This window comes from Pithys albifrons, chromosome 4 (assembly GCF_047495875.1).
Source record: "Pithys albifrons albifrons isolate INPA30051 chromosome 4, PitAlb_v1, whole genome shotgun sequence".
Classification (NCBI taxonomy): Eukaryota; Metazoa; Chordata; class Aves; order Passeriformes; family Thamnophilidae; genus Pithys; species Pithys albifrons.
The window spans coordinates 68868823-68882134 of record NC_092461.1 but is presented as its reverse complement, the minus strand read 5'-3'; the positions used below and the strand labels follow the sequence as shown (position 1 = coordinate 68882134).

Here is a 13312-nt window from a genome sequence, read left to right as displayed (position 1 = left end):
CATTTTCTTGTGCCTCAACATCAACAGTAATAGTTTTAACTGGTGCAACAACTGCTCTTTTTAAAGAACTGAGTCATGCTTGAATGATAAAAATACTCAAGTGTCAACTGCTGCTTGATATGGCACTGACTTAGACAAAGACTGTCATTCATGGGCCATAGGATTGCCAGGCAGGGAAGGTCACATCACATGTGGCTCTTGCCCTGCTCTGTCTCAGGATAACGCCACAGAAAAGGCTGTTTATGTACCTCAACTTGAGATATTGGTTATCTTCTAAGGAAAAAGGAATATATCAGCAAACATGCTAATGTAATTGCTAACAAATTTTTAAAGTTTCCTTGATATGATGCTGGTCTTGAGAAACACCAAAGACTTGTAGAAGAAAGTGGAGAGTGTTGGGTTATATTTAGGTACTTGTAGCATTTAATCAGTTCAGTTTCTAAAGCAAAGTCCATAGAATAGGAGGAATTAATCAAAGTAAAAAAGACCAGGTATAAAAATAATTTTACAGTTACTTTGATGCTGTACTTTTCTGGTCTGATACAAAGAATTTTGGAGACAGTGAGAAAATTTTGACTTCAAAACTTCCCTTTGATCTTTGGTTCAGCCCAGAGGCTGCAAGCCAAGTGTTTGCTCGAGTTGTTGGACTTAGGATTTCTGCCTCATAGAATGGTGTTACAGGGTAACTTCGGGCACTGGACCTTCAACTGGCCATCTCTGTGCCACTGTCTTCCTAGAGGACACCATTTGGAATTGAAAGGAAAACTTCCACCGATGCCTTCGGTGGTTAGAGTAGATCCTTTGTACTGGGCTCCTGAAGAGCCAAATGTGAGCTTTCCTCTTCATTGAGAGGTAAGAACCAAAATTAGTGACTACCTCACTGTTATATGGTTGTCATTTCAGTTATTGACCAGTCAATAACCCTTAAAAAAATTAAGACCAAGAGGAATATTCAGTACCGGTTAAGTGTAATGTTTAGTATGAGAACTTAGAACTAAAGATGTGGAAGATAAACAGGCTTGTAATTTAAATAAGAAAATTACATCAACTCAGAAAAACTTTAAACCTTCTTGCAGTTGCAATTTTCATCAATAATATGTTCCTCCTGTAGCCCAACTTATCATGCTTAAATTTTCAGAACTAATTTTCTATTACCCAGTTTATGTTTGTGAATAGTTTATATATAAATAACAACTGTTCCCCAAATATTAAGGCTCAATTATTATCACTTCATTTTAATAATTCCATGGGTATTAGTCAAGTTGCCCACATGAGTGGATGAGAAATGTTTTTGTGTCAGTATTTATTGCTATAAGACAGTGAAATTTTTTTTGTGGCTTGTTAACTTTAAGCCTAAATTAAGCTTAATTCTATTGATGTTATTTTTAGTATAAAGTTGGTTTCTTTTCTCATTTCAGAATATATGGAATGTTTGTAATACAGAGATGAACGCAGTGGAGCTTGTAACTTAGATATATCTGGACAGAAGCTTTGAAAGCCTTTTGAAATCTGAGAGAAATAAGGGGCATTTACATTGTCAAATGGTGACACTTGATTTTTATCTTCATCAAGTCCAAGAAATATTATCTTTTGGGTCTCAAATTCTAGTGATACGTGGAAGCTACTGATGGATTAGCTGTTTATTGAAAGTGGCTTTGCATGCATTAGAAAGCTAATGTGGTAGCAATGATGTTTTAAATCTTGCAATATAAGTTCATGTTATTAGTTGCTAAGTTTTAAGATATCAAAACATAATGAGCACTTGTTCATCTTCTAAACAAGTGTAAACAACAGAATATTGACTGTAGTAAAAGTACATTAGCTAAGATAGCTGAAGAGCCTAAATACTAATATTGATATATTAGTTTAAAAACATTATAGCAAAATATCTATGCAAAGTTATAATTTATTGTTTGTACCTATACATCTTATGAAAGTGGAGCCGAAGTACTATTTTAAAATTTCCATAAATTTTGAATTTTCTGCTAAGGAAGCTAGTTAAAAACTCATTGTGGTATGTAGTGGCAGTGTCTGCTGAACAGTGTTTTTGTTACTGTTCTACATAGCTAGTTTTGAGAGCTTGATGTAATCCTGATTAAGCAAAGAAGCTCCAAATCAGATTATACATCTGGTAGAAATTAGATGGAACAGTCACCATCTGGGAACATAGTATTTCCACTGGAAAAACAAAAAACCCCCAACACACTTCATGGTATAATTAAGGTATAGTTAAATGTAGTGCTCCTGTCTCTTCATAAAATGCATTCACACACATTTATAATCTTTGCTCTTTTAACAACGTGTTGAAACGAAGAACGCCTCATGGATGAAAACTCATTCAGACTGTCATGTTTTACTGAGTGCTATGAAAGAAAGTGTGGAAATATTTTCATTGTGATATCTGAATAGAGAAAATGTGGGAGAATACTTAGCACAAAGGCAATCAACTTGATGAAATGAATGCTCAAAAGAATTAATTCTAGCTTATAATGAGAGATAGTTAATAAGTAGTCTCAGAAGGTGAGTGGTAGAAGCTCCATTTTAATATATTTGAAATTTATATCACTAAAGAATAATGTTTTGGAGGATAACTGTATTCTGACAAGAAGATAGATTAGATGACCTACATTCCCCACCCACATTTTTATTTTATGTGTTTCTATGAGTCACTTGAGCAATTTAAATAAACAGAAAATTATATAAGTGAAATACTTAAAAGGTAAATAGAGTTTTAAAATCATATAAGAGGACTTGCTGAGTGAGATGTTAGACATTGTGCTCTGAACCATGGCTGCCTGAGCTGAACCTGGTCTGGTGATTCACATTAGCTGAGATTAAGCAAATGGATTACGATGTTTTTTCTAGCTGAGCGTACTTGGAATAAGACTAAGGATGTTGTTTCATACGGTGTAGACAACTACATGTGCAATTTATAAATCTCTGAAAACAAGCAATACTCTCTTTTATTTGCACAGGACTCTGGGTGAGTATGATAAAATTATATGCAATTCTTACCAGCTCTATGGCATTACATGTATTCCTATGTATTTAGAACAAAGTCTTTTACTTAGTGTCTTTATAAAATCTAGCAGCTTTGTGCATAAACTTTGAATGAGTGGGCTTTTTTTGGAACACATGGAGAGGGATTAAATTCTGATTGCTGTTTGACTTTTTCTTTGGTAATAAATTTCCAAACATTGTATTTACCAAAATATCTTAATAGACATTCTTTATCATGTCATATGAGCTATTTCTTAATTTTATAATAATATCAATTAAGTATAAGAATTGATAGTATGTTTAAGATAAAATGAAGCTATTACAGTGTGATGACCCATAGTATAAAAAATTTCTACAATAAATTGAAAAACAATTGTTCATTGTCCATAAGTACAGCAATTGCTTATTGTGGAATGTTTTCTATTTGTAAAATGCAATTTTAAGGTATCTGAAAGATTCATAAGCAATATCCACTATTAAAACTAATGCTAGAAAGTATTCATAAATGGTGTCCTACACAACCATAAGTTCTCTGCCAAAACTACATTTTATCATTGTTTTATGTTTTGCTGAAGACAACTTATTTTTCTTAGTTTTGTGAATTCAAATTATTTTATGTTTACACTGAAAGTCCTCATTTCTTTTTCTTGATATGTGTACTCTGTCTTTGTTTGTTTTGGATTTCAGTACTGCCACGGTGTCAAGACTAAGTTTAATAATTATCTTTATGTAATATATACTGTATTTCTCTTCCAGATATTGATGCTCACATAAGTGAATGTTTTACTCAAGTAAAAATATCCAAAACAGCTTCTAAGAGGTTAATTAAAAATGGTTAATATGAGTAATCTCATTAGAAAATCCACATATTTTATCCCCTGTAGGAGTGAATAATCAAATCTTACACTAGATGAAATTTGACTCCATTTTCACAAAGGATGAGAAGTACAGTACAGAGTAGCTGAGAAGCTACTGTTTATTTCTGTCTCTGGCCATTGTTGATGATTACACTTTTTTCCCCGAGATCCTGAACTGTATTCTCATGCTCAAGTCTTCTTGGCCAGTTAAGATGGAGTAATATGATGTACAGTTCATTCAAGAACTTTACTACTGTCATTGTTGCTGTCATTGAAGTAGAACATTTGCTCTGCAAAAGGAGTAGGAAAGCTTGTGTTGCAGCTAGCAATAAAAATGCAAAAATGCCCTTAAGGATTTCCTTTAGGAATATCAGACTAAACAGAACAACACATGAAGCATAAAATGTCCAGTTCAAATTGTGTCCCCAGTCTTAACTCGCTTGTTAACCCCTCAGCTTAGGCAGCTAGTGAATTCATGAGTCAAAAAAGGCAAAAAACTATAGCTTTCTGTGATCTCAGTTGAAGGGGAACTCCTCCCTGCTACAGAAAGTAAGCCATTTCACTAGCCATCCTAGGCTGGCTTGTGCGAGTTGCTGCAGTGAACGTTGAAAATATCTTCTTGCATATTTCTTAGTTAAATACTCAATTAAAAATAATGCAGTTGTTTTAAAACTTTTATTTATTTTAAATGATATTGTAGTTATTTAAATCAGTCTTGTGGTGCATTGTTCTAGTGCAGACTTGTTTGGTTATTTTTTAGTTTTAGCATGTAGAATGAGTACCATTTACAGCATATCTGATTTATTCCTCTGTTCTGATTATTGTTCAAAATAGTGAACATTTAAAAATTATTAATTCCTAGTGAAGGCAAAGCAGCCATTCTGAAGCATTGTACTATTGGAAAAACTGTAAGAACACAGTAAGTTAAAGTCTTATCCAATCTGACTTGTTTGAATCTTGACTACCTTGAAAAATAACATTTTCTTATCAGTTACAGAACTCATGTATATAGTAGTAAAATAGTCAAAATACTATTTTCTATAGTTTGAGTAAGAAAAATATACAGTAGTAGTCCGAGGAGATTGTTTCATTAGTTGATATGGCAGCTATATCAAGGTGACAACATCAAGTAAGTTCATTTATATTATTTTGCTGACATATTCTCTGAGACTGTTATGTAGCTTTTCAGTAAAACTCCACTATAACTTTTTCCTTGAGGCTGATTATTTGACTAACCACTTCTACCCTTTGTTTCAGTCAAAGCAACCAATCATTAAGATAAGTTATTTTAGTCATTTAAAGGATTGTCATTACAGTGTCTGTATGTAGATTGGACTTTTCTTTCACTAAAAATGTCTTATTTGGTGAGTGGGGTTTTTTGCTGACTATAAATGCAAATGTTTTAGTGGATATGTATCATGAACAGAAAAATAAATGATCTATCAATTTATGATGCAATTTCACTCTAAAACAAGTTTTGGGCCTTATTATGATATGTGTAGTAAGTCAAGACACTTTGAATCCAGTGGATATACTTTGGTATGAAACTAGCATATAAATTCAGAATGAATTCCATTGTCTTTCATTTTTGTTATTTTGGGCTGAAAATTGTTCATGCCAAAGCACAATTGCTAGTATCTGAAATATGAAAAGCTGTCATTAGTTTTCTTCATCCTCAAGAAAGCATGGACTGTTAAAGCACCTTCTTCTTAAGACAGGTCTCTTGTACTAAAATGATAAGAGATTTGAAATTACATTGGATAGTTTTGGGAATATTCTCAAATAGGGCTATGCTAACTTAATCTAACAGTATAGGAGTCCTTGTGGAATTTAGAGATAACAGCTTGGATTCATTTAAATCCAATGAGTTTTGGCTCAACTTTCCACTGTTGTTTTCTTATAAGTCATCTTTTCTGTGCCTTTCAAAATGAAGATGGTATTATTACTATTATAGGAAAGGTTTTACATCCATCTCCTCTTTCTTCCAGTTGGCCTTCAAAATGAGCGAAACACCTTCCACTAGTTACTCGGTGAATCAGCCAAACTCCTCGGAGAGTGAACAGAGTTTATCCACACGCCATTTGAATGTTACTGAACCTGTTGTGGCAAAAAGGATTTGTTTCTATAAGAGTGGAGATCCACAGTTTAATGGGATCAAAATGGTCATTAATAGCCGGTCTTACAAAACATTTGATTCCTTGCTGGATAGTTTATCCAAACGGGTCCCATTACCTTTTGGAGTAAGGAATATTAGTACACCAAAAGGAAGACACAGCATCACCAATTTGGAGGACCTTGAGGATGGAAAATCTTATATTTGTTCCCATCAGAGGAAAATGAAGCCCATCAATCTGGAACAGGCTAGCAAAAAGCCCCTGCCCTGGCAGATCAGCAGGCCTGTCAGTGCCCGTCGCCGAGCTGTACAATTAGCAAGGGAGAATGAAGATGGATTTGGCCATCGAGAAAGAAAAATAACAACTCCCAAAAAGATGATTGTTTTCAAAAATGGAGATGTAAGACTTAGGCGCACAATAGTTTTGGGAAAGAAAAATACGCAAACCTTTGAGGCCTTTCTGGATCATATGAGCGAGTTAATGCAATTTCCAGTTGTGAAACTATACACCACTGATGGCAGAAAGGTGAGAACAAAGATGAGTACTGACAATTTTTTATGATTTCTTCCCGATTATTTTAAATTCAAAAGGTGATTTTATCCATTATAAGGTTGGAAAATGGGCCTGGTGTAAGATCTGATGTGCTGAATTTCATCTATTTCCTTTCTATGCCTTTTCCCTCCTTCAGGAGGGCTACTAGCTACTAACTTGGAAGAAATATACTGGAATCTTGCAATCTTTTCAAACCACAGAACAAGTTTTGTACCTCTAAACTCAGATGATGCAGCACAAATAATCTAGATTTTAATCTCACATGCTGTTTTATATAATTTTATCTCACTTAATGTTTTTTTCTCTGTGTTGCTTTACCATAGAAAAACATTTGCAATTACATTTAGCATGTGTTTAGAAAGAGAATTACATGAGAGCTCCAAGAGTTCAAGGGAAATCTTCTGTTTACCCTTAATTTGGTGAAATTATATATTGGGATTGGAAAACTATCAATGTAATCTAAAAATTAGTGAAGTGCAGTTTTTAAGCATTATCTTGCAATATATGTTGGAACATAAATTCAAAACATTTAGACAAGTCTCAGAGCACCTTGATCCAGTCAGACCTGCTTTGAGTAGAGGATCAGACTACATGACCTCCAGAGGTATTTTCCAGTATATATGGTTCTGTGCTTGTGTTCTATTCCTTTTTGGAGGTACAGGTCAGCTGCTTATGGTGTATTCTGAATTTTTCCTCCAAATGCATATTCATGTTTCCTGATTAGGAACAGTCATTGTGCAACAATGAAATAAAATTACATGTGCAAACACTTAAATTATAAGAAAATCTTGATCTGGATTCAAGTTGCTTCCTGAAGTATTTTCCAATATGTTTATTTAACAAGATATACTCCCACAGAAATAGGAATTGCCTTATAGGAGTAGAAAAATTAATTCCATGCTGTGATACATATTTAATAATCTGCTGCAAATGAATGTACAGACTAGGAAGTGAAGATATTAAAGTTTGAAAGGAATAAATCCCTTACATTATTTTTTTTTTGTTACTCCTCAGGGAGAAAATTTACTGCTACTTTTTTTTCCCAGGTTCCTAATCTTCAGGCCCTGATATTGTGCTCTGGAGCTCTAGTCGCAGCAGGGAGAGAGCCTTTCAAACCAAGCAATTATGAATCTCTTGGGTATTTACAGCCTGCTAGATTGCTTGGAGTTGGAAATCGTGTGTACCCAAAAGCAAATGCGAAGTCAGAAAGTGAAAAGAGTAAGTTCTTTGAACTAATTTGTATTTTATTAATTTGTTTATCTCACTCAGCATAAGACATAAACAGTGGCAATCTTACTAGGATCAGGGATATTCAGAAAAGGCAGTTGAAACTGTTACTATCTGCTGTGACTCCTCTCTAAGCTTAAGAAAGATCAAAGTGTTAATTTTCTTTTTAAAATGTAAGTTTCTGCTAAGTACTCAGTATGCATATTTTGTTTCTAACAGACTTTAGAATCATGGAGGCAAATCTATGAGTACATTTTATTTTAATTCACTTGATTGTCATTATTAATGTTTCAGTGTCCCAGTTAATAATGACAGTGGTAGAAGAGAAACCACAGGCTGTTTCAGGCTCTTAACTGGCTGAATTTGTTAAGCAAAACTTTCGTTCAGTTTTTAGAACTTACCTTCACAAGTGGAGGTTTGGCTTGTCATGACTTGCACTTCTTCCCTTGTCCCATGTTCCACATAGACAGGAAAACCAGTATAGAATCCACCCACTCATAAATTCATCATATTTTTCAAGCCGCTTTTTTCTAAACTGAGTGTCATCTATTCTTATATCCTCATGGCTATGATATATGTTTTTGGATATGTACTTTCCCTTTGATTACCCACAGAGTTGTGCCACTGATAAGACCGGTGAGAGTGTGGAATTGCCAGTGGATGATTAAGGATGAGGAGCTGTTGGAGAGAAGGCAGCCTAGATTAATAGCCTGAGGCTGAGGGAAACAAAATGCTATGGTATCAGAGCTTTAGGCTATGCAGAAATTCTCAGCATTAGAGCATCCTGTAGGGCTGAGGTACTGTCTAGTGGGAAGCTTGATTAATCCAAAGGCATCTTGTACTCTTGCTACAGCTTCATGCTGTACTGAAGAACTCAGGAATGCTGTAATTGTTATTATACTGGAACTTTCCACAGTAAACTTGACAGTGTTGGTATATAAGACATTTGATTTTCATTTACTTGAAGCAGTTTCTTTCATATTCCTTGCATTTTATTATGTCATCACAAAACTAGTTTTTTTCAGCCCTCATGCATATTGATCAACACAACTTGAGACCTGTTTACAGAGCATAGTTAACAAGTAAAGAGATAATGGATAAGAACATTTTGAGAATGAAAGTTCTGTATAAACAAAAAAATCCTACCCAATCTTTGTTTTGAGACAGACTGAACCTTGTGGTGGTAGAAAATGTCAAGTGTTGATAATCTGATAAACTCCCTATTCTAATTCTTAGTTATCAGCAATCACAAAAAGAGAGAGACAAAACCAACTCTCTTTTTGTCTTTAACCTGAGAACTTCAAAAGTATCCTGTACAGCAGACATCACTGATGATGTAAAAAAGCATGGAAAATCAAATTTCAGGTTCTTTGTTCTAATTTCATTTCCTGAGAACAAAGAAGGTGAGAGTTTTACTTTGGGAAGTATACCTTCTGGTCTGTTTTAAAGGAGTTAGTAAAAATTTTTATTTTTTTATTTGGTTCATGGTAAACCATATGCCTGAGAAACTGGCAAGGCACTTTGCCTGACGTTATAGAAACATGTCTATAATTGTAATATATTACAGTGAAAGTCTTGACATGAGACCACTCAAACAAACAAACAAAGCTTAAATTCAGACAATCTAGATAAGTTAACATTATCTATGTTAAAATGCTTTTCTACAAGTGAAACGTCTATTAAATGGATGTTCATATATTTAGGTATCAGTGAAAATTTACAGTGGAAGGTACACCCACCTTTGTGTGCACTGTTTCCTTAGCATGTTGAGGGCATCTTGGAGACAGCTAAACTATTTTTATCTCATGTTCTTCTATCTCTCCTCTCTTCAGCAACAACCACTGGACAGAGATATGAGATTTATTTTTTTTTATAAAAGACCAAGTTGTTGCAGAGTAATCATAATGTATTGTGGGAATATTTAATGTGTATGCCAACATATTTTTGTGCCATATTCCAAATTCAGTGAAGTCTAGAAGTATTCTTATTGGCTTTGCTGAGTTTTGCACCATTGTCTACAGTACTTGTGCATAAATATCAGTATGTCATGATTTAAGTTTGAATTTTATAAAGAGTTCAAGAACTTCAACGTTTACTTTATAGAAGGTCATTCCAGGGGACTGGATCTGAACCCTTTATTAATGTGTCAGTGACACTACACAGAGTAGTTAATTGCATACTGTAGGTTGTTAGGTTAAGCCCCAAAAATATATGTTCACCTTGGCTGACATGTTTTAGTAAAATTATAAGAATTAACAGGAAATGAAATATTAATGATCACTAAAGTATGAAGAGGAAGTAAAGCTGGCAGCTTGAAGCCCACACAAGTGAGGGCCTATGAATCCTTTGAAAGGCTTAAGGCAAACTTAGCTCCCAACCAAGTATAAAATAAGATCATCTAGTATATTTTAGGCTTTGGAACTTCAAACAACACTGCAGTTCTGGCATTAGAAGGAACATATTGTAAGATAAAATTAAGTGGAAAAGTATTTAAATGCTTAATTATTTATTAAAAATTTCTTTTATTTCTCTTTCTAAACAACTTCTTAAATGATACGTAAGATTAGACATATTTTGCTTTGTACTTTCTAACGCAGAATAAATAGAAAACAAAGTGTGTAAAAGAAACACACTTCATTAGCATCTTTGGTACTAATATTTCTCCTTTCTTCTTTTCTCTTCCTTTGCTCCCTGTCTGCTGTCTCATCATCTGGATCCTTATCCATGATATTTGTCTTCTCTACTTTCTACCTACTGAATGAATTTGTGTTCTTTCAATATAATTATTGGTAGTGAGAGCTGAAATGGACTCTAGCTCAAGATCTCAGATATTCTCGGTTTCTTCTGATAAGGGATCCAGCAATGATAACAACTCAAATGATAACAACTCAGATTCTTCCTATGTTCTTGATAGTCATAATGGGATAGAAGGAAATCAGTCAGTTATCGGTGAAGACTTATCTATGGCACAGTATCAAGATGACATTGAGAAATCTGTTCACGTTAATCAAGATGGCAGTATCACAGTGGAAATGAAAGTTCGATTCAAAATTAAAGAGGAAGAAACCATTAAATGGACAACAACTGTAAGTCGTGCTGGCCTTTCTGATGACAAAAATATCTCTATTTGCAATTCTGCAATGAATGTGGAAGACTGTTTGTCCAATGTAAATGCATCAGAATATATAAATCCAAAAGATACTCTGTTTTTGAAGAGCTACAATAAAGAGGAAGAAGACTCATTACAGCAATCCAATGCAGAAGTGTCAGACAAAGAATCAGAGTCTGATTTAAAAACTGCTGATGGTATTGTCTCTGATCAGAACCACTCTGCAGATCTAGGCACAAGCAATGTACCTGAGGAAAATATCAGGCCTCGCTTTTATAGGCCTCCTACTCCTGGGCCAAGGCATGTTAGACAAAAGAAAGCAGTTGTTGGAAGTGTCACCCTGGTATCATCTGAGAAAGAAGTTCAAGAGAAGACAATAAGACAGTTTTCCTACAGTGAAGAAGTAGAGAATGGAGGAAAAATATCTGAATATAGCATGGTAGCTCATTCAAGCAGAAAAAAATCAAGTGTCAGTAATCCAAATGTTAGTGAAATGAGTGGCAATGGTTTATTAGAGCTTTCTTCAGAGAGTATAAAAAAAGAAATGCTTTTTAAAGTAAGCCACAAAAGCAGTGATTTAATAGAAACCACAAATAGGAAGGTATTAGAAGTGCCTGATGAGGAGGAATTGGTACAGAATATATTGGAGAAATCAGCTGCGGAAAAAGGTGTGTATAGTAGTTTAGTATCAACCTCCAAAGCTAACATCAGTGGTTTCATACCATCATCAAAAATTTGCCAGACAGCTAGGCCAAGTTCTGCAGATCACATCCAGAAGGCATGTGATATTAAACAAATAAAAAGATCACTGAGTTCTTTCATTAGATATTCAGAATTATGTCAGTCAAAAGAAGAAATAAAATGCAAAATTGCTGATTTAATAGATATTTCTCGAGATTCAGTGCATTCAGCCTGTCCTGGACATGTGCAGATGATGGTACCTCCAAGCAGTAAGGGTCCTACTGAGAAAATAAATACAACTGATTTTTTTCCTACTGTTACTGAAAGTGAGAATCAAATCAGTGTCCAGACTGAATCTTTGATGACAACACAAATCATTGATAGCAGCCAATCTGCATCATCCCTTACCAAAAAGAAGAAGAGAAAATCATCTAGTTTTTCAGAGCAAGGTACATATGAAAACCAAAAAGATCAAGACATTTCAGGGATAGTTAAAAGTGAGGAAATGCATATCACAAGAAAAATCACACAGGATTCCACAACAAAGGCTATGGATAATTATTCTGAAATGACTCAGAAAAAAGAATGTCAATTTTTTGTGAAAACCCATGATGGGCCTGTCAATTCAGACAAAAATTTTTGTCCTGAAGATGAGTTATATCATCAGCATTCAGTGGAACAAAATGGATCATCATCATCTAATAAAAAAAAAAGAAGTAATAACAAGAAGTTGGCCAAAGTAAAATTAAAGTCAGGCAAAAAAGGTAATGTAATTTCATCTGCAAAGAGTGAAGATGATCTACTGAAAGTTAATTCAAACAATGAACCTGAACACAGTCAGGACACACTGAATACAGAGAAAGAAGGCACACATCTTATAACCAGTTCTTTCAAACAGAGATCTAACTCATCAGTGACTTTAAAGCCATTGTCAAAAGTGCCAAAGAATCTTAGCTTTGAAAAAGAAAAGGAAAAGAATAATTTCGAAAATTCACCATCAAAAAAAGAGAAAAAGCAAAAGGCAATGAAGACAAATCTAAGTAAAAGTGCAAATAAGTTATATATGTCAGACAGTGCCATTACACTAGAGGTTCTAAACCAGGAAGGTTTTCAAGAGGAGACTGGTGAACATTCACTTGAAAACTATGTCCAGTCTTGGCTGAAAAACTCGTTATCAAATTCTGTCTTACCCCCTATAAAGAAAAAAGAAGATACTTTAGAGAATACCAATGGTGGTTGTTTACCTAAAGAAAATACTAATACTTCTATAGATAAAGAAACAAGATTCATCACAAATAAAATGCATATGACTGGAAAAAAACATCTGGTTGAACATAACCTAACAAAAGAAACTTTGAAGCCTGTCGAATTGAGAACTTCAGAAGAATCAGCCCAGAATTCAGGTGAAAAACAAACTGAGTCCTTAATTCATGCTAATACAGCAGTAGAAGAAGCAGCTGAGTACTCACTGAAGTCAGAATTTCATCAGGATGGTAAGCTACATTTAGTTCATGAAACACACACCAATAATAAAAAGATGGCAGAAGTTGATATTGAGGATACCAACCTATGTCAAAGAAAACAATCTGAAGCTGCTGTTCAAGTGGATTGCACAATTGTTAATGAGAAAAATGGAATTGATGTTCAGAATAATTGCCTGTCTAGCATGTTACTGAATGAACTACAATCAACTTTGCTTGGTGTTCAGAAAGAGCATAGTGGATGTATAGGAAAAGCTTGCAGCGTTTCAGATCTTTCAGCTTTTGGTTCTT

General features: G+C 34.3%; 1 protein-coding gene across 10 annotated transcripts in view; it reads left to right on the top strand.

The window, feature by feature from the left end:
• The first annotated feature begins 2892 nt into the window (after positions 1-2892).
• RP1 (RP1 axonemal microtubule associated) overlaps positions 2893-13312 on the top strand; it is a 184016-nt gene continuing 173596 nt past the window's right edge. For all 10 annotated transcript variants that reach the window (XM_071554517.1, XM_071554516.1, XM_071554518.1 and 7 more), the window contains exons 1-3: positions 2893-2983; positions 5846-6496; positions 7570-7741. In XM_071554517.1, the coding sequence (XP_071410618.1) occupies positions 5858-6496; positions 7570-7741 (811 nt within the window). In that variant the 5' untranslated portion in view covers positions 2893-2983; positions 5846-5857. The remainder of the gene's footprint in view (positions 2984-5845; positions 6497-7569; positions 7742-13312) is intronic.